This window comes from Phasianus colchicus, chromosome 4, assembly GCF_987193195.1.
Source record: "Phasianus colchicus chromosome 4, bPhaCol1.hap1.1, whole genome shotgun sequence".
NCBI classification, from domain to species: Eukaryota; Metazoa; Chordata; class Aves; order Galliformes; family Phasianidae; genus Phasianus; species Phasianus colchicus.
This window is the reverse complement of record NC_143439.1, coordinates 29,873,059-29,895,017: the sequence shown is the minus strand read 5'-3', so window position 1 is coordinate 29,895,017 and position 21,959 is coordinate 29,873,059. Positions and strand designations below refer to the sequence as shown.

General features: G+C 40.1%; 1 protein-coding gene across 5 annotated transcripts in view; it reads right to left on the bottom strand.

The window, feature by feature from the left end:
- Window positions 1–938: 938 nt before the first annotated feature.
- The window catches only part of LOC149918151 (uncharacterized), a 34,640-nt gene continuing 13,619 nt past the window's right edge, over window positions 939–21,959 (bottom strand). For 2 of the 5 annotated variants that reach the window (XR_016466410.1, XR_016466411.1), the window contains 3 exons: window positions 13,607–13,683; window positions 4,393–4,546; window positions 939–985 (listed from right to left, as the gene is read on the bottom strand). Coding sequence is in view for 3 of the 5 variants with exons in the window: in XM_090140077.1 (XP_089996203.1) it covers window positions 9,054–9,124; window positions 13,607–13,683 (148 nt within the window). In the remaining 2 variants the exon portion in view is untranslated. Of the gene's footprint in view, window positions 986–4,265; window positions 4,547–7,465; window positions 9,125–10,478; window positions 10,897–13,606; window positions 13,684–21,959 lie in introns of those variants that run through there. The other 3 variants (XM_090140079.1, XM_090140077.1, XM_090140080.1) reach the window with 3 other exon arrangements.

Genomic DNA, 21,959 nt, shown 5'->3' with positions numbered 1-21,959 from the left:
CATCTTCTCTAGGACCTCTTCACTGCTCCTCCTTTTCCATTGTAGACTATGGTTCTCTAAATCATTAATTCCTTGCTCAAGGCAGAGCTCAACTTGTTCCTTCCTTTCACTGTGCAAGAGTTGTTAGGACCTTCCTTGATCACATATATAGTCAGATGACAGCATACAGGGACATACCTGCACAGCTCCATGCAGATGGGCTACCTGTGACTTCTGGACAAGTCCCAAGGAAGTGAGAGAATGCAGAGGACATAGCTTGTTTGCAATTTTTTAGTGACAGTGACAGGTACAGTAGAGGCCAATACATTCAATTAAACTGGGAAAAAAAATACTAGGATATTTTCACTCTTAATGGTTTTGGGTTTTGTTGTGTTGGGTTTTTTTTTTCGCTTGTTTGTTTTTTCAAACTGTCATATTCCTGCTTTCTTCTCCATTTTTATCTGTTTAGCCTTTATCCAGAGCTGTTTTCCTCCTGCTGTTACAGGAACTGAAGCAAATTGTCTTCAGTGGATCTATCTACATGTCTGAAGATAGGCACAAACAGAACTGCTCATAAAATCAGCACCCTAAAGAGATGAGATCATTTCACACATGCTGTTTGTTTCCTGTTATACTGGAGAATTTATAGTGGCTGCTGGCCACTATAAATACTGAACTGGTATGAGGTGTTTCTCGTATATTTTATCGCAATGTTCACTGCTGCATTTTTGTCCTAAGAGTCATTTGCTTTGTTGTAATTGATTTGGGTGGCTTTTCATTTCTAATTAACTGTTGTTATGATGGAATGATGCAATCCTTGTTCACAAACCAGAGCTCAGAAATGAAATTTGGAACAGAGAAATAGAAGAGGTTGGAGAAGAGCCCTACCTACCAAGAAGGCCTAACAATGGACTGGGAATCCAGTTAGCCACGGTGTTGATTGATGCTGTTCTCATTAGTGGTGCGAGTGGACACATTCAGTTTTCCCACACTTGTAGTCAGAACCCTGCAAAAAAGTTTCTTCTTAAGACTTGCTAAAAAGGAGATACCTCATGAAAAGCTCCTGAGTAATATGGCAGAACTTGCATTTTTACTGGTGGTTGCCCATCACTGGCTCTGCTACATGAAGGGTGAGGCCATGGATCTCTGCAAAAGCATGCTTTGCCATGGTCCCTCCATCTGCACACAGGCACAAGCACAACAGAAAGAAAGATAAGACCAGGCTTGTAGAGAGAATGAACATCTTGGCTGCACCCTCAACAGCCTTGATTAACTTTTGGTTGCTGAAGTCCAGGAATATATGCAAAAACAGACTAGAAGTGAAAGCATTTGTCACCATTTATATGTCAGGCCAATGCATTTAGTTTCGCTTAACTGGAATGCCCGCTGTTATTTCTACACTTGCTTATTTTCACCAGACAGTTGAGAACACTAATGATTTCTAAGATAGAATGCTTTTCAGCTTCGATTCTGGGGGGGGGGGTTGAAAGCAGAACTCACAGAAATTATTCAAGAAAAAGTGAATCTTGAGTCTTATTTTGCAGATACTTTTCGAGAAAATTGTCATACAAGTCAGAAGATTTCTGTCAGCGCTCAAGAAGAAAAAACTATCATCTCAGCACTAAAACTCTCCCCTGCTTTTGCAATACTGCTGTAGCTGTTACAGCACTGATACAAGGCATGTTCTGTTTCTTTGCCTTGGTATTTCCACCTCAATCGGATAATATGAGATGTAAAAGCACCTATGTGTTAATACAAGATGTAAAAGCACCTATGTGTATCACTTGAAGAACTAAAGTGAGCATTATCACTCACAGATATTAGCTAGTTCTGCCCAGATTTTTCATTTTCTTCATAGACATGCCAAGCAGTGAAAACTATTTTTTTTTTAATGAAACCATAAAATATCTGTATTTGACAACAATTTTGGTATGCTTTTTGGCACTCCAGGGCTCAGAAACTACAGGTATTATTCTGTTCTCCAGAAAAGAATCTAGTCTAGGTTTCACGAATTGCCAAGGTCAGAATTCACAGTGTCCCCATCCTTCCAGGAGTCATTAAAGACAGTCTATGAAGATACATTAGCCAAAACAGAAAAAAACAGAAGCATTTCTAAACTAAAGTCTTTCTGGATATAGGTGAAAAAAAATGTATCTGTCTTCCAAACACTCAGCCTCCTTGGCCCCATTCACTCAACTTTGCTCAAGACAAGCAATTACAGAACAGGCACAAAAACCAGTAATCTGTTTTCCAATTGGAAATACTTAAATTTCCTCAGGGAAGAAAATATTCTCTGAAGCGAAAACAAAAGTTACTTTTTCAAGTAAGTAGTTCTGGGCACAACTATCCTTTACCTTGAATGAAAGACATTACCAAAGTTCATATTCATTTAGTTCTAATGATGTAAAGAAAGATAAGATAAAGGCAAACCTTGCTCAAATCACAGCTTCTATATAATTATTTACTTTTTCCTTCTATGGAATTGTCCAAGTGGAAGACAAAAAACAACTTAGTTGTCTTTATCTGAAACAATAATGGAGTTACAAGGAAGAAGTAACATTAACAAACTGCTATAGCAATGTTTAGTAAGCTGTATAAATGATATCTCTTCTAGTCTAGGGTTTGAAGAAGTGGCATACTTGTGGAGGAGGCACATCATAAATGCAGATACACGTTTTGTTTCGGAACTGAAAAAATGTTTCTTTATTAAGTAACATAACACAATTTTATCTTCGCTAAGAAGTTGATCCTCATTCTGTTTTGCTCTTACCCATTTACTTTTGCCCTTTCAGTTCCTTAATAACAGATGGAACCACTGGTGCTAACAATATGCCCAGCAAGCCCAGTGGCAATGCTGAAGAGATCTATATGCTGCTATTAACATTAATAGGCAACATTGCCCCTGATGGACAAGCTATTATCTTCCTAAGCTTTAGTTGTCCCAGTCTGAATACTTATCTTTATCCAACTGGTAAAGTCAAGGTCCCACTCTATTGTTTTCACCCAGAGAGGGTGATTTATTTGATAATACGGTTTCAAACACAATTTCTTCCTAAATTATACTATCCATTCCATTATTTCTTTTCTATTATCTTGAAACTCCAAAAGACTAGGTAAAAAAATTAGGTGCCAAATTCACTGGAAGTTTAGAAACTCAGAATGACATCTCTAAATCCCTTTGATGAGATTCTGTGATGGCCTTCTGTCTTTCCAATTAGCTTGGAGTGGTGCAGTAGTGACAAAAAAGATCTGGTCAGTATTTGTCTTCCAGATATGTAAATAAAACTAAACTATCTGTATTTCATCTATATTTAATCACTGTTACAGTAGCAATGTACGTTTTTTATTTGACAAAGGTCACACATACTTCCTTTCCATGCCACAGATATCTGCTTGTGCAGTGTCATGGTTAAACAAAAATTAAAATAGATGAGAACAGGTACTATTCAAAGGTGCTCTTGGGGAAGCGGTGACGTTTATCTTATTAGGACAGCTGAGTCTTTAATGCTGTGATACTGTTATAGCAATTCGAGGCTAAACCACTTTATAAATGTTAAATTTCTCAGAAAATGGAAATTCACGGTGCACTAGATTCAGAATGTTACTTCCACCTGTCACTTAGATCCTGAACGTGTAGTCTCTGTACAGCAAAGGACATTTCCAATATGAAGATGTAGGTGTCAAGATTTTTCTTGTAGAAAAGCTCAATTTTTCTTGCTCTGTTTTTTTTTTTTTCCTCAAAATTATGTAAACTACTTTCTTCATAGTATTGCCTTCAGTTCACTAGCAGAGATTTAGGCTCCAGTTCTGTTAATGCACACCTTAATTAACACCTAGACCCACGTAGTGCTAGGCAAAAAGAAACAAGAAACATCTCCCTGTTGCCCAAGGGACTAGCTATTTGAGGCCAACACTGTCTGGTGACCAAAACTCATCATCTGACAACAAGACCAAATGGCAAATTTTGTCAGGCTGACACAGTAGCAAACAGGCTGAAGCACAGGTCCAGACACTCAGCCTCCTTGGCCCCATTCACTCAACTTTGCTCAAGACAAGCAATTACAGAACAGGCACAAAAACCAGTAAATTGGCTGCTTGAGACCTCTGCAAATACACCTAAGGCACTTTTTCAGAAACAGGAAAAAAGAGTAGTTCTACAGAAAATTCCATTTAGCCTTCATATGCATAGTTTCTCATAAGTGATTTCTGACTTTCTGACCTGTGCAAAAGCACCTGCCCAAAAGGCAGATCTTAAAAGACTTATAGCAGATGTGTTTTTCACTAACACAACCCCTGGGTGTGAGATAGTTTGCTCATATTCACCCTGAAGCACCACGACTATTTAGCTAGGTAGGGCTGAGTGGAACTCAGTTTCTTTGTTGCCACCTTAAAAGCTCTGTAATAATGCCTTACCATTTCTTCTACCACAGGGTGAGAGCCCTTCTCAACTTTCAGGCAACATCTTGCAGACAGCCAAAAAGAGATCCGTGAGTTCTTCTTCTTGTAATAACTTGAAATCTTTGCTTTGCTTCAAACTCACAGCTTTCTCAAGAGCAGGGTCATTGTACTGAAACAGAAGAGAGCAAAGCTCCAAGCTATCAAGCAGAGTACAAGCAGATTATGAAGAAATGAAATTCATCAATCCAGTGCCCTCTTGGTCAAAAGTTCACTAAGAGAGAAGGGAGCTGTGTGATGCACCCATCTCCTTTTAATTGGCTTGGAGCTGTTTCCTGCTACGCTCAAGCAGACATGGTGTCAATAGAAGTCATGCAAAAGCAGAAACTTTTAATTATTTTAAAATAGCCTCCTTTATCTTGGGGAACTGTGCTTAAGACTTGAATAGGAGAGAATGAACTAATATTTGCTGGACTAAATCTCAGAATTTACTTCAAAAACATTTGTGCCCACAGTTTATTAATGCAAGAGTTGAACTGTTCAGCAACATAAAAGAAAAAATAAACATGCTATAAGCATTTTTGTAAACATGAGTATTTGTGGCAGAAGCATTGTGCAAATATGTGGAATTTATTTAAATCCTTTTCTTAACTCAAAAAATTACATCAGCCTGGGGAAGGAAGAAAAGCATCACTTGCAACCTACTGCAAAGCACAAAACAGCTAGCTGTGTATTATATATCTGAAACTTCATGTAGAAGAAGAAAATTAGATACAAATACCTTAACCACAGTACAGAAAAAAACTATGTTTGAAATATGGCCACATAGAAACTGACCACAACTTCATGACAAGGTTGTATAGCAAGTATGAAACCTTCTGTATAACGAGTTCATGTAAAGATGAGCATCTGGGGAGGAATATCCCCAAGCACCGGTAGAGTTAGGGGCTGACCTACTGGGAAGCAGCCCTGCAGAGAAGGACCTGGATGTCCCAGTGGACAACAGGTTGGCAATGAGTCAGAAGTGTGCCTTCATGGCTAAGAAAGCCAATGGGATCCTAGGGTGCATTAAAAAGAGTGTGGCAGCAAATTGAAGGCGAAGCAAATGATCTTCCCCCTCTACTGTGCCCTGGTGAGGACACATCTGGAGTACCGTATCCAGTTCTGAGCTCCCCAATTCAAGAAAGACAGGGATCCCCTGGAAAAAATCCAGCAAAAGGCCACAAAAAAGATAAAAAGCCTGGAGCAACTCCTGTTTGAGGAAAAGCTGAGTAACCTGGGTCTGTTCAGTCTGCAGAAGAGAAGGCTGAGTGGAGTTCTTATCAACATATCTTAAGGGACAGTAGCAACAGGAGGGGCCAAGGCTCTTTTCTGTGGTGCCTGACAATAGGACAAGGAGCAACAGGTACAAACAGAAACATAGGAAATTCCATCTGCACATGAGAACAAACTTCATTGAGAGGGTGACTGAGAACTGGAACAGGTTGCCCGGAGAGAAGGGAGTTGCAGAGACTCTTCCTCTGAAGATATTCAGAACCTGCCTGGATATGATCCTGGACAATGTACTAGGTCAGCCTGCTAGGAGCAGGTGAGTTGGACAAGGTGATCCCAAGGGGTCCCTTCCAACCTCAACCTGTAATCTCTAGGTCTTATCATACACAAAAAATGCACCACAAATACATAATGAAATGTTATAAAAAGTGGAAAACAACTTCAACTCTACTAAACTATTAGAAGTTTTTTCTAATGTTGGTTTGGCACTTCTCACAAATATGTTATCAATCCATCTTTCTTGGAATTGTGAAATAAAGCAACAACTGGAAACTTTCAGCTAAATCTACCTATCAAGTTCAAACTCCTACAACATCCTAGTACTCTAACCAGAGGAAGTTTAAAATGTGCTTACTGTTGACATAACTTATTTCCCACTGGTGTTACACGGCACTTTACTACAAAGTTCAAAAAGAGATTAATGAAATGACTATGGCATGCTTTAAAAAATCCCAATCTACCTTTGTTTTCTATCTTATGAAGCAAAAGGAAGATCAAAGGAAATATTTGTTGCTAATCTAATGTTGATTTATTATAACAAAAACTCTGACCACTTATGATTATCTGCCTGCCACGTTCTTCCAGGGCTGCTCTTGGTACCTGTGTCCCCTGGGACCCAGTTTAGTACATCAAAGTGTCTGTCAGCACCAGTATTTCTTCGTGGCACTAACAGGATCAGTTCAACAGTAACTTCTCTTGAACATGAATGTATAGAGCTGCTGAAAATCATCCTAGCAAAAAAAAAAAAAAAAAAAAAAAAAAAAGACAAATTTATGCAGAAGGGGACAATAACACAAGAAGAAAATAGGAAAGAAAAAAAAAATCCACGCTAGTGGTTATAATCTAAGTAACATGGCAGAATCAATGAGCACTTGCTATGAAGTCCTTCTATTTTTTCTCGTGACAAATATCCTCCTTTTAAAAATCAGAAGTTACCTGTAATGTTTTGCTTTTTGACAGCGCAACATGTCACAGTGAGATCTCATTTCTGCCAATGTTCCTGCATGGAGACATTCTGGCAACATGGGCAATCCTGCAGTCCATGGGCAGCCTTATCTTCCCAGAACATGTAGGTGGTGCTCTCCTCTCCTTATGAATTCTCTAGCCTGGCAATGTATGGGGTTGTGATTTGTGCCGAGGCACCCAGATACGTCTGGAGGTAAGTTCAGCAATGCACAAGCCCATGCTTACAGCTCACATCTGTTCCGAGTACAAGCATGCTTTTAAAGATGACCTTGATGCCATGCACGCCTCACCTAATGTGTCAAGTGCAGGGCACACTTATGTGCTTGCAGAATTAGAGCCCTACTTGATCCAAAACATAACCATCCTGAAAGCTTAACTGCTTCATGCTATAAATAATTGCTTTTCTTTTTTCCCGGTGACTGTTTTTTTGCATTTCTTTAAGCTTCTCATTTTAGAATAAACACAGACAGAAACAATGCGTTAGAAGATGCCAAACTGTACATAAGGGAAAGGCATGTGGAAGAGTGCAAGCTATTTTTGAAAGGCTGACAGACTCATGCGATGTTTTTCTTCGTTTAATAATAAATAATCATAACATTCAAAGCACATATATAGCATTAACAAGCACACAATGACACGAAGAAATGCTCAGGTTTTGGCTGGTGGAACTCACTTGCGCAAACTGTTTGGCAGAACTGACAGTTAGAAGGGAGATGAGGATGAATATCCTTGGATCATATGAGCCTTTCATCTAACTCCTAATTACCGTAGGTGCCTCTCATGATTCTCTTCTCTTGTTTTGACCCATTTCAGTCAATACCACTTCTGTAGTTTTGCAATAAGGATCATTATCAGCAAGTCATCGTGAAAAAAGGCCACTGACTGCAGCTAAGTGAGGACTTCCTAACCCAAGGAGGAACCCAGTACCTTCATCAAGGTGCATCCAGGACCAGGAGTCTGAGCAAGGACAACCCAAAGATAATCCAATGGTCAGTCACACCCAGCACCTATCAGAAGAGGGACGAGGCAAACAGACACTCAGAGTCAAGTTTAGATGAAAAGAAATCAGGGAGACCATGTAGATCAGAACACAAGCAGATGGCTTTTGGCCGTTATCTGTAGCAGCAAAAGAACCTAGCCAACAGGGCCAGACTGTGCTGCTCTGGTTGAATTTTGACCCACAGAATTATGTTGCTATTCCTCACAGTTTTGACTGAAGGCAAACATGCCATAACATACTCTTATTCTGGTCTCGCATCTTCTCGCAGCCTTTCCCATCTGGAAGAACTTGACAGCAGCCAGCAGCTGTTGCTCCCACCTCACCTTCCTTCTTTTCTCCTCTTGGCTTTTTTCTTCCAACTCTGGAAATCAGTGAGGCCACTTGCTTCACTCCACACATACAGCCTTGCATTTTGCTGGGCAGCAAAACATGCTGGCACGCAAGTTGAGTTTGTTTTGTTCAGCTGTTTCCCAGCCACACATGTATAAAAGCTGTTTTAATCTCTCACCTCTTATTCAGATGTCATACACGCCTCCATGTTTTTGGGTCGTACTTGCTTTATAACCTGCTGCTCAGTCAGAAAGCTGGCAGGTGTCTGCCGCATTCACATGGGAAATATTTTTCTTATCTTTAGCAAAATCATCTTGGAGATTATTGTCTAGGTCACATCTTTTGTATGTTTTTAGATGTTATCTGGGCCTAGACAAGAAACCCAGATTATTAGCATGTAGCTCACACTATGTAGCAGCACAGTCAAAAAAGTGTGGGATTCCTGTGGATGTGTCTTATCCTCATGAATGCAAGAAATACCATCCTGCCTTCTGGGTTGTTTTTTTTCAGCGAGTTGCAGGAGCTGACAGATAATGATAGCTCTTACCTCAAACAACAAAGCCCATTGGGTGTGGAAGGATAAGCTTTGGAGAGACAACAACATTTTATCTCCAGAAATAAATGCTCAGAGTGATGTCATACTCTGACAGTATGGTGGCTGCAGATGGAAAGCATCGTGCTGCTTTTTAAATGTGAAAGTCATTGTATAGTTATATTTCATAATCATGCACACCTTACATCTTTAACATTGCTGGGAAGACTGTTTAAATATCTCAGTGTGAAGGGAGTGTTTGCAATAATCCTGTCTCCTGAAGAGGCACAGCCCATAGAACTAAGGATGGTCTTTGCTGCCAATTCTCCTTTTAGCAAATGAATTCCCATCTGTGGGGGGCGGAGGCTGCACTGCAGAAATTTCAGAGAGGGATAATAAGACATTTCTCCACCAGAATTACAATTAAATACAATTTGGCATAAGCTCAGTCTAGTCTAACCTAACAAATACCAGCTCCTCAGATCTGTTAACTAGTTTGTCATAGTTATACACACATACCTCTATATATGCACATGGTGCTTAGCAGTACTTTTTTTTTTTAAACACGTAAAATTACTGAGAACAGAAATAGTACACTGAAGTCCAGATTGTGCAATCAGTACCCTTTCCAGTAATGTTTTCCTCCTTGATTACCCATACTGACTTCATACTGTTAGCACTCAGTGGTGTCTTCCATCAGTTTATGAAAAAATGTACAGGCATGATTATACACTAGATTTAGGTAACACATTGAATATAAGGCTGATAAGACAGCAAACCCATTTCTGTTCTGTGGTAGCTCTGAAAGTTCTGAACCACAGTGCATAGAGAAACCAAACCCTACTTAGATGCTTTTTGTAAAAACTGAATCTCATGGTATCCCCCTCTGGCCCCATTCTGCTGACCATGGATCAGAAGCTAAACCTTTCCTGTCATAGCCTTATAGGCTACAGCATTCATCTAAGCTGCACAAAGTGCTCTTTCTATTCCTCAGTCTGAATGAAGGCATGATTTTTCACCCTGTATGACTGCAGCTCACAGAGGGCAAGAGTCTGAACTTAGCTTTTGAAAAATAAAAATAAAAAATAGAAAACAAATTAAAAAAAGAAAAATTTGAGGCTAGTGTGCTAAACTCCAGGAGTTTACGAAAACAGAAAGATGTATGAATACCAGTGAAAGAAACACAGCCCAAAAAGTGCTATGGTGTGGCTTGACATCACATGCTGATTGAGACTGGCTTTATGAGAAGTGTTCCTTCTGGTCTCTGTATGGTTTAGCTGAAGGCACCTCCTGTAAGTACCAAAGATGGTTATTGAATTGCAGACCATATTTTGCCTTGCTACTAGTGAAAAGAAATCATTTCTAGGATAGAGTGCTGTAACTCAGCATAACTCCATGCATTTAGATCAATTGAGTGCCCTACCTATGTTGTCCACCGGTTTTCCCTGTTCATTAAGCCAGAAAGACATTTTGAAGAAAAGGGTATACATCCTATACCAAATGTCAACACCCCACATATTGCTTGTGTCCCTTATGCGTTCATTTGGTGGTAGATGTGCAGAGTATATATGGGACCAGACCCAAATTTGTCTGGACTCTTTGGTTCAGCATTTCAGTCAAAAGCAACAAAAACCTGCTGAAATTTGTTGAAGGAAAAGATTTTACATGCTACAGATGGAAAAACACAACTTGAGGCTTTCAGAATTTGTTCACCTTCTATGGATGAGAGTCCTTATCATGCTGGAACAGGGAAGAGAGCTTGGAGGGACACGGTTTTACAAAGTCAGAGTAAATTATAAGGAAAATAGATCAAATCCCCTCACAGTTCACTGTTAAAGAAGAACCATACAGCATCTGCGTTCATGTCTGTAGCTGCATTACAATGAAGGACACAGTCTCTCAAACATATTGCTGGCGTGACTTATCTCCTACCTCTCACCCTGATCCTTCTGCATCAGTTAAGCAGTTTTCCATTGACTTTTTCTGTTCATCTTCAATGCTGTATGAGCTTTTGATGACATTGGCTGTTATGAGACTTCTAAAACTCAGATTTTCTTTAATACGAGGACAATTCGATTTTTCTGTATCTTTTCTTTTGCGCTTACCCTGAAATTGTGCAGCCTGCTTGAAAGGACTCAGATCCCTAAAATGGAGAAGGATTTCTTTAGAGTTCTTTTTTTCCTGTAGAACTCAGACAGCATGGGTAGGGGGGAAGAGGAATGCATTCCTGAATATGCACTGCTTCTGAAATTCATCTTCTCATTTACTTACACTGGGATGACGATTTACTGCTAAAATCTTTTTAAAATCTCACTGATTGAAAAGTTTACACTTTAATCTCATTTTAATGGACTCTTCTGCCTGTGAAGGAACAGTAACCTTTCCTCCTAATTTAACCTTCATTTTACCTCATTTATTTATCTTTTTCTTCTTTCTTTCTTTCTTTTTTCCCCTTCACATTTAGCTAGTAGCTGGTTTCTTTTAAATGTCACCTGTTACGAGGAAGGTTGTTAACCTGTTACAGATCTCAGCTGGAACATTACATGCCCCCATCTGCTCTTGGTAATACTGCAACTCTGGAATTGGTAGTAAGTCATTACAGACTTCCCTTCCCTGATACTTGCTTCTTTCATGGTGCTGTTACAAAGCTGCTTTGAAGCTTTCAAGCAGTCCTGGTTTATACAGATGTGTTGAGCCACAAAAACAAAAGACAGTTTCCATAGGAATATCCTGCAGCTCCTAAATGTGACCAAGCCTACACCGAGTGGCGCAGAAAATCCTCTCTTTCTAGCATTTGTGCAAAGCTGATTTAGTCAGAGAGAACAGACTGACTACTCAATGAATATGCATACATATATATGTATAGACCTAGGTATACACCTATCGAGAGCTACCCCACTCCTCTTTAAGTTCATGCTAGCACACACACACACACAAAACAAGAAAATAACAACAACAACAAAAACTAAAGGATTCTGCAAGGCAGTTGCTTATGAGTGCAGAAGCTTGTACAGAGGTGACATTAGCAGTGAGGGTTAGCTGGTGCCCAGGGAGGGCAAGCATAAATCACAGCTTGCATACTTGCTGCTCTGAAGGGCCACACCATTAAATCCACCAGGTCATAGCATTTGCTGCCTTGTGAGATGATTTCCCCTACAGTGCTTTAAGATCACTGTCAGCAGACAGCAGGAATCACAGCTCCTTTAGCCCCAGGAATGATTCCCTTCCTATACATGATCTTGATGCTTAACTGTGATTTAAGGCCACTGCCTGCTTCTTTACTGATTGCAGCATTTGACAAAAGTCTTAAATTTTGCGTAATATCACCAGGATAAGTTTGGATGGCAAATAAATACGATGAGCAGAAAGCGTGGTGAATAAATCTTACACGTTTTTGTATCTGCCATCACTAAAATATTTAAAGTGTTGACAAGGAGAAATCAAAAGGCTTTGATTCAGAGATGTGAGGCAGCCATTAAGAACATGCATAAATGGAAACACAGTCACACAGAATCATAGAGGTTGGAAGAATCTCCGGAGATCTCCCAGCCCAACCTCCTACTAAAGCAGTTCCCTATGGCAGGTCGCACAGAAAAGTGTTCAGGAGTGTCCTGCATATCTCCAGAGATGGAGACTCCACAGCTTCTGGGCAGTCTGTGCCAGTACTCAGTCACCCGCACATTAAAGAAGTTTCTCCTTGTGTTCTTATGGAACTTGCTATACTCTAGCTTGTGCCCCTTGACACTTATTCTGTCACTGCACACCACCAAAAAGAGCCTGGCCTCATTCACTTGACTCTCACCCACTAGATACTGATAAGCATCCTTTTTCAGTCTTCTTTTCCCCAGGATGAACAGCCCCAGCTCTCTCAAACTTTCTTCATACAGGAGAGGCTCCGATCATCTTTGTCTCCCTCTGTTGGACTCACTCTTCTTCTTGCATCTGGGAGCAGAAGACTGGATGCAGTGCTCCAGATGCAGCCTCACCAGCCAGGGCAGAGTAGAGGGTGAGAATCACCTCATTCAACCTGCTGGCCACACTCATTTCAATGCACCCCAGGACACCATTAGCTTTTTTGGCCACAAGGGCACACTGCTGCCTCACAGCCAATCTGTTGCTCATCAGGACCCCCAGACCCTTCTCAGCAGGGCTGCTTCCTAGTAGGTCTGCCCCTAATCTGTATTGATTCGATTCATGCATGCTTAAATGTCCTCCTGAACTTGGGCCTAAGTTTTTGCAGACTGAATCCGAGCTGATTAGTATTGATAACTATACTAAATTTTCACTGGGACAGTAACAGTGTGGTGAGGGAGTAGTGTACACTCAATCCTTATTCAAACACTTCTGAAATTATTTTGATTCCAGAACTAATTAACTGGACCGTATCTTAATCATTCCTACTAGTATCATACTGAGTGTAAGCAAGCTATCATATGGTTCCCTACCAGCCTAATATATTTCAATTTAAATGTAACTTAATAATTGCAGTACCAATTAGTTAAAATGTAAGTACAAAAAAAAAAAAAAAAAAAAAAAAAAAACCAACATTGGATGGAGACATCTTAATTTAAATATAATCCATTAAGTAAAAACTGCTATTCTAATTAGCGATAATGTTGCACAATTAGGAAATAAAATTTGATTGGTACACTGGAATTTAAACTCAATTACTAACTGCTATTCTAATTAGTTAATGCAATACATTTCTTGCAGGGTTTTGTCAGGGGGAAGTGCACGTACAGTAGAGATGACAGCAGGGGGAAAACATACAAGGACAGTTGAGGCAAGCAGTGCAGAGCAGAGGAGTTCAGCCAAACTGAAGCTCAATGTCCAGTTTCTGAACCAGCACTGACCTTGCAGGAAGAGTTCAGTTTCATCCAAAAAACTCAATGTGGAGAAGAATTCGCCATCACTTTCAGCTGGTCTGCTCCTATTAAAAATTAACATTTTCAGCATCTTGATTGTTTCCTTTTGGCTTCTACAGTTTTCTGTTTCCAGATATGGATTGGCAGGGCAAATTTCAATAAACAAGGGAAAAATAATTGTGGAAGTCAGCTGCATGGGAGAGTTCCGGATTGAATTAGGAAGTGTTTAGGACAGTTTTACATTAGACACGCTGTAACTAAGACAGGTCTACTCTCTTAGGAAGGGGAGAAAATTGGAGAAAGGAGTTTGAAACCTAGCTAGATCAATAGCCTTCTCAAGAAAGATATTTCAAACTTTTTTTTCAACGTGGAAGGGGAGGGGGAAAAAAAGAAAGGCATCACCTGTTTCTTTTTCATGGACTAACCACAATAGTTACAGCATCTCTTTTCTGGAAAACAGTTCATTTAAATCCCTCATTAGGCATGCATATTTAGCACTGTTCTTTATTGTATTACTTTGCATTAGTGACGCTGAATTTTGCCTGCTATTTTTCCAACTATTCACTTACTGGCTTCAACACTTTGCTGGCAACTTTAGATTTCTGTTTCTGAGACAGCATGCTACTGCTGGGAAAGTCCGTTGCTTCGTAATTACTCTTTTTCAAATCACCTATGACTACAGAACAAACCAGATCCTGATACTGATCACTAAAGGACACCCCTTTATTCTTCCTTTCATTGCTTACCTCTTAACAGAGGAAAAATACTGTATAGGAATAAATTCATTAGAAATAATTAATATATCAGAACGGTACACATAAATTAATGAGCCTTTTCCCTTATTACTGATAGCTTTAGGAGACAGCGGTGAATCAGTCTTTGTCAAACAACTTTCAATATCCAGTGTTTTGTATTGACAGGATTCTCCTTATTAATATATTTGATGCTACAGAGAGCTTTAATAATTTGTATGGTAATAACTTCCCTTCCTAAAATCTACGTAGACATTTTCTTTCCTACTGTACCAAATTTATCCAAATGTCTACTCATTCCATTCTTAATTACAGTTTATACCAGATGCTCTCAGACTTCACTTCAAAAACATATGTTATATTTCCCATCTTCCACTCTCCTGGTACCACAGGCTATTTAAAGAGCACATGAAAGACACAGCTGGTAGGTCAGTACTTTCATACTCTAATTCCTTTACATCTCTTGTGAGAATTAGTTAGCCTTCACAACTGGTTAGTGCTCATCTTTTTAATTTACTTGGAAACCTTTTCTATCAGTAATTTAATTTCAGATAGTTCATCACAAAAGCCCCAGAAAGACGTTGCAATGTGGAAAAACTCCCTTGGTTCCACCAGAATTAATTTTTTATGACTTTTTATTACATGGTCTGATCTTTCTTAGTGTCCCCAATTGTGCCTCCATCATTTATTATCCCCACAAACTAGATGGCAATATCCCTACTTCAGATACGTTTGTGAAGTGAAAAATATCATCTTGCATTTAGCAAGCAGCATCTTTTGGGGGCTCTTATTAGAGTTCAATGTTTAACTTTCTAGAATTTGTGCAGATTTTTGTGGGTTTTTTTGTTTTTTTTTTGTTTTTTTTGGTGTTGAAAAAGAATTTGTTTCCTTAAGTACTCTGCTTAACAAGAATCCCTTTAGTTTATTTCTTCCTGATGGATAACACATGTTTACTCTGAATTTCTACTGTGCCATTCTCAAAGTATTTATGCTGTAATCCAAGAATTTCACCCTTTCAGCTGCTCCTTTTATGTATTCACTCCTCTTTGGTTTAGCTAGATGGCTGGAAAGTAAGTTTTCTCATTCAATCTTTTTTTGTTTTTTTTTTTCCCCTTCGGATGTTAAAAATCAGGAAATGCATTTTTTGTTCCTGGACATAGAAGAGAAGAAGCAAAACAACAGCACGCATTCCTCCATGTGCTGTGTGGGGTTTCCACTGCCTTCATGAATGGAATATATACAATGGAATATACATGAATGGAGTATACAAACACAAATCAGGAGCTTTATGGGAATGTCTATGTTGGCTTTGAGGCAAGGACAGAGACTAGATAACTGTAAATGGCTCCCTGCAATGCTTTTTTACTCTGCAATTTTATAGAACATAAGAGCGTTACAAAGAACAGTAAGAAAAAAAGGCCATCTCCTAAGCTGAGAGATACAGCTATTAGAAGACAAAGTATTTAAATAATTTGCAAATAAATTAAGGCTGACATTTAGAAAATGGTTCACAGCTATCAACAACAGATTTCCAGCCCGAATACCAGGTTAGAAAAACATCAATCGTTTTCAATATGAGGAAAGATTACAATGCTTGCTTTCTGCCATGGCAAGTCTCAATGTGCTGAGTAGATCTTCCCCAGGTCCTTCAGGATGTCTGTGCTCTTTTCTGTCGGATTAGAGCATCCTCCCTATGAATAACCTTCTCTGCTTGCTCCCCACCTTGAAAAGTGATTCAAGATGCTACTCTCCCTAAGATTACCCAGCAAGGAGCTTAAGTTCCTCATCTAACACTTGCTTGTCCAATTTTTCACTATATGTTTTAAATAGGAGAAAACATGAGTCCTTCAGTGGCAATGTTTCACACCCCTGCCTACCTGCACTTTAGCAAGGCAGTGTCAGATGGTTATACTGTCAGAGTGGTCTATTAAATTCAAAACTGTATAAATTCAAGTAAACAAAGAACACAGTCCTTGGATGCATATAGATCTATTTCCCTGGTATAAGGGATTGCTTGAGCCAGAGGAGGTACAATCACATGAAACTGTCCTTGATGGGGTTTCGCCCCCAAGAACTTGCCTAACCACTTTTTGAAGTCAGATACATTTCTAGGTGAGGCCACAGTTTTGGCAGTGGCTTTGGCAGCATAATTCTCCACTGTGAGGGGAAAAAAAGGCTGCTTTTGTTTGTACCCAATCTGTTGCTTGATAATTCAAACTTATGTTCCTAGTTCCCAAACTATAAATGTGATCAGCTTTCCCCTCTTCACCACACTCACATTTCTTTAAGTTTCCCTTATTCATACCCCAGGCACCTCTTTTCTAAACCAGAGAGACTTAGACCATTTAGTTACCCTTTATATAAAGCCATTCCATACATCTGATAATTCTTATTGCCTCACTTTGGACTTTGCCCAGCTCTACTAGATCATTTTTGAGCTAGACAAACTGGAATTGCACAGAGTGTTGCACAGTCAAGATGTAAAAACACCATGCATTTAAACAGTGGCCTGAGGGTATTTTCTGTTCTCTTTCCTTAATAATTTTTAGCATAACTACTAACAAGGACCGAGCAGATGTTGGAGCTCCAAGACCCCTTTCCTTACTGGCAGCACTCACTTCAGAGCCCATAACTACATGAAGAAAGATTAGAAGGTTTTTTACCCCATGCAGGGCTGTTGTTTGTAATGCTTTTTTCACATTTTGCAGAAAAAAAAAAAAAAAGGCTTTGAGTCACTCCAGTTGGCAAAATATCACCTCCAGCACATAATTTCTGGACTGATGTGTACCAGAAGCCATTCACATATAAACAGCTACCTCCATGCAGTGCTTCAGACATTACGCAAACTTGAATTCTGGATGTTTCTCTCTTGCAATACCCTCTCAGGTCTCCATTAAGAAACTCACTTAAACATCTGCTTAATACTACTGTGGTTTAAGCACATAGTTACTATTATACACCTAGCAAATCCTTTCATCTTGAAGAACGTTTCAGTATTTGCTTGAATTTAAGTATATACTTTGGTATTTTCTGAATTTAGATGCTACCTTGAATAACAAATCTTTTTCAACAAATTAACTAAACAAATCTACGCTTCCTAAATCCTTTCAGTTTACTGGAAATGCATGGAGTGTGCATAGCTTAAGAAACGAATTCATTGCTGAAATTACCCATCGGAATTATTTTAGACTAGCAAGTGCAAATGCTACCTGATTTGTCCTACACCATCTTAAGAAATGAGAGCTACATGCAAGCCAGATTTTGAGAAACAAGAGGGAGAACTTTTGAAGATAAAGGCAACAGAGACTGACCACCAGACATATACACTGCCATTGCCAGATTTGAGTCAAGATAAACCAACTTGAAAAACTTCTCCGACCTTGGTTTAATGCCACAGAAGCCCTTTGATGAGCACGCACATCAGATTAACAGTACTCGCTATTAAAAAAAAAAAAAAATTAAAAAATTGTTGAGCTTTAGATTGTCTCTGATAAATTAGTATTAAAGCCAGGATGCTGCCCTGCTGTTCTACCTGCCTTTTGTTCAGATAAGCAAGAGACATTCAATTTGACCTTCTGTGCTCACTGAGGAAATATTTCCTTCCAGTTCTCTTCCACTGCCTAAGCGGAAGCCATACTACACCAAGGGTACAGATCTGGGGGAAGGCAGTGGGCACAGAGGAAATAAAAACCTCATGAAGGTGAAAGATCTTGCTACAACTGCCAGCCCATATGGAGTTACAGGACTGTGTGTAGACCTGCTTTACAAATTTCAAAAAATACGTTCATTTCCAAGGCTTCAAAAGCCTTCTCCAGCATTTTAGAACAGCTTCTACCATTTTACTGCATATTTCTACAGACTCTAACAAAACAGGCTCTAAGTCCATGACCTGAGCTCTTAGGTAAAAGCATGCTTCCATGATCTGATCAGTAATCAACAGGTCCTTGCTAAGCTAGTGAAAGTTCTTCTGCAAAGAGCTATGGAAAATAAGGAGGTAAAGGAACTCAGAGTCATATCGTGAATTAGTGTTTGAAAGAAGAACATTATCTTCCTGTTCTGTACAAATTATATTTAAGCTCCATCCGCATGAGCTGAAATTACAGTTTACCTCACACAATGGACATGAAATAAGCACAGTGTTCAAACTGAAGGGCTTGTACCATTAGGCCTCAGTGCAGAAGCAATGTTTGCTCCTAGAAAATGATGACAATATCCTCTAAGTCCACTCTTGCAGTGACGCACAAGGGCTGCTCTGAAAGCAGTACTTCCTATTTTATGACATGGGCCCACAACATCAGAGGCAGATGGTGGTACAACAATACATGTTGAACTTTCCCACCAATATTCCATTATATGGTGTCGCCATGTGACAGATGACAGCAGAGGGACAGTCTAACTGAATGGCATCTGATGTGGAAGCACAGAAAAAGCAATGATATGTCACTGAATTCCTCCATGTGGAAAAAACTGCATCCATTGATACTCACTGATGTTGGCTGGATGTTGAGTGGGACCAAACAGTGAATGTGAGCACAGCAAGGTAGTGGGTGATGTGTTTCAGCAGTGGTGACAGTGACATGAAAGACAAGCCACATCTCAGGTGTTCACGCAGGTATTTACAAGCACAGCATTTGTTCATCACTGGTGAAAATGCATAGCTACTGGTGGTGACAGTTGAAAAATAGTGTCTTGCAGCAGGAATTCGCTCTATCAATAGTATTATTGTGCTCTTCATTTTTTCTATGGAAATAAACAGGAGGCATTACTTTCAGAGCAACATACATATTTTGATTAAGCATCCTAACAAGCCTCAGTGAAGAGTCAGTCAATGTGCCCTCACACCATGCACAAAGCACTACAAGAACATCTCAGCTAGTTTCAGCTGTCTAAAGTCTAACAGCTTTGTCACAGCAGTCATTTGGACATGTCACATCAAGAGGAGGATCCAGAAGGCCCCATTGTCCCCAGAGCCACCTGCTGCTCTGTGGAAGAAGCCAATTCATCCTGCACTAATATAGGCACATAAGCCAGGAACTCACATCACCTTTTGCTCATGCTTCTCTCAGCCCTTGATGACTCTCAAGAGTGCCCAGAAACCCAGGACCAAGCCCAGGGCTAGGTGGCTAAAATAATTTAAGATTAAAACTCTCACAGGAAACCTCTTCTGGCCCCAAACAGCAAGCTGCCTAAATTGGGCAGATCCTCAGCAGTAAGCTGAGGCTGTCAAGCTTGCTCCTCTGTGCAAGACAAATGCCATTCTTGCTTAAAGACAGAGCTGGCACATAACTGCATTTCAGAGAAGATTTTCTATCCTCATCCCCGCCAAGCCGCACAGGGATGTTCTCATTTCAACATACGACTGAGCTCGGCTGTGGCGTGTTCCGTGCAGAATACATTTGACATTTTAATTGATGCCATTTATTAATTAAGAAGGATAAATGATGACAGGGAGAAGGGAGGAGATCTTATAAAGAATGAATAATAACCTCATTCAAAAGCAGGTAATGAGGTACCGAGTTAAAAATATGTAAGAGCTTGCAAAACTGTCTAAATGTTTTTCAGAAATCCAGCGCTGCCTGTCTTGTCTTTTCCTTATCGCAGAAATGTCAGGGAGACAGATTCATCAGCCACTCGTGACGCATGCTCTTTGCTCAAGGATTTGCTATTAGGGAAGGCACACAGCCCTTAGTGGATCTCTCCAGCCTTGCTGTGGTTTACTGCTTGCCCTTGCCTTTCTCTCTCCTAGCTATTACCACAATGGCCACCATACAGAGGAACTGGACCCAGCACTGGGGCTGCATGAGAAGAAAGAGGGAAGTGGAGTCAGTGGCACGATGCTGAACACTGATCCCTTTTCAGATGCACCAGCAGCTGTGTTTGGGGCCCCTTAACAGTGACAAACAGAGCAGCTTCTGTTAGCTAGGATGGCTGCTCTGCAGAAAAATAGCCAGAGATGCCTCGTGTCTCAATCCTGTGCAAACTCAAGAGAGATGGGAAGAAAGGCTATGCAGAGGCTGGAGAGTAGAGAGAGGCAATTTGTGCCAGCTGCCATGGGAAGAAAGATTGTCACACCAAACTCCCCATAAAACCCCCAAACACTGCCTTAGCACCCATCAGGAGTCAGACTGCCCTTCCTCTCTAGCCTTACCTACCCTTTCCCACCCAGTTAAAACTGGCACTTCTGCCTCTCCCCCTTTCTCTCACATGGCCAGGCTTGGCCCAGGGGTGCTCCCCAAGCTCTGAAACATCAACCCCAGCTTCCTATCTTTCCTTTCTGCCCCTTGCACATATCTGGAAAACCACCGATACCTATTTCTCTCTCTGCACTGGTATAGCACTATGAGTTCTTGAATCTATCATGAGTTAGAAAGGCTACACTTGTGTGGGACCTACTGACCACAATCCATAACGAACATACAACTCATGCCTCTGAGGATAAAGGGTGAGTTTACAGGCCATCTCCACATCCAGGTGCACAGCAGCGATGGTGTATTTTTGGATGAAAAAGGAATGCACCCAGAAGATTCCAAACCTGTGTTCTAGCTCTTATCAGCAGCCTGGATGACCACTAACAAGCCTCCTGCTTTCATCAAGCCTACATTTCCCACAGTACGAGAAGGAAAAGCATGGGTGAGCATTGCTGTGACCCTGCCTGGAGCTGGGTAGACAGCCCCAGTGCTGAGAAAGTGGCACACAGGTATACTGCGAAATTGCCAGAACAATTCATGTGAACTTCCATTTTAAATGAAAAAAAAAAAAAAAAAGAAAAAGTTTGAGGAAGGGATTAATCTCATCTTGAGATTAGTGCAGGCTGACTTTTTTTGTTTAAGTAGTCATTTTAGGTTGTTTACTCAAAGTATTCATTTGTTTACCTTGTTGTTTTTCCACTCCCTGCATCTGTTCATTTGTTTAAGTATGAGTCTCCTCATTTTCCACTTCTGCTTCCTCTCATTACAGTGGAGCATCTGCTTAGCACTTAAAAAAATCAATCAAAAATAATCTTATACCGTGGAGCAGAAAGTTTTCACGAAGTACAACTGAAGAATGATTATTGTCTGCATAATCCCTTTGATTATTACTATTTGTTTGGACTCCAGCTTGACAACAACTCTAGATAACTTTGACATTTTGTGAGGGGAAAAAAAAACATGGGGAGAGGACGATCTAAAAGAATATCAATGAAGAATATCAAAGAAACAGAACTACTACTTTTTTCTTCCTCCCAAAAGTAATTTCAACATCCAGCTTAAAATTGAGATAGTTTGCAAACATCTAGGTTCTTCTCCACTAGCTGGAAATCCTAAGTAAGGATGAGACTGGCTGTGACCTGACTGCAGAACCTCACCTGACCAGGTGACATTTAGAGAAAACTCTTCTGTTTATTAAAAGAAACAAATGGGATCCCAAGGTAAAGATGCTGGAAGTGCATAACATAACTTGAGGCCAAGTGTCCTCTTGCTGACTGCAGGTGAGAGTGATTCATTAATGTAATCAGGTCACATTAAATTTATGTGAATATTGGGGAGTTTGGGATTAGCAAGTGACAGGTAGATGAACCTCTGTCAATAAGGGCTTGAGCTTTTCTAGTA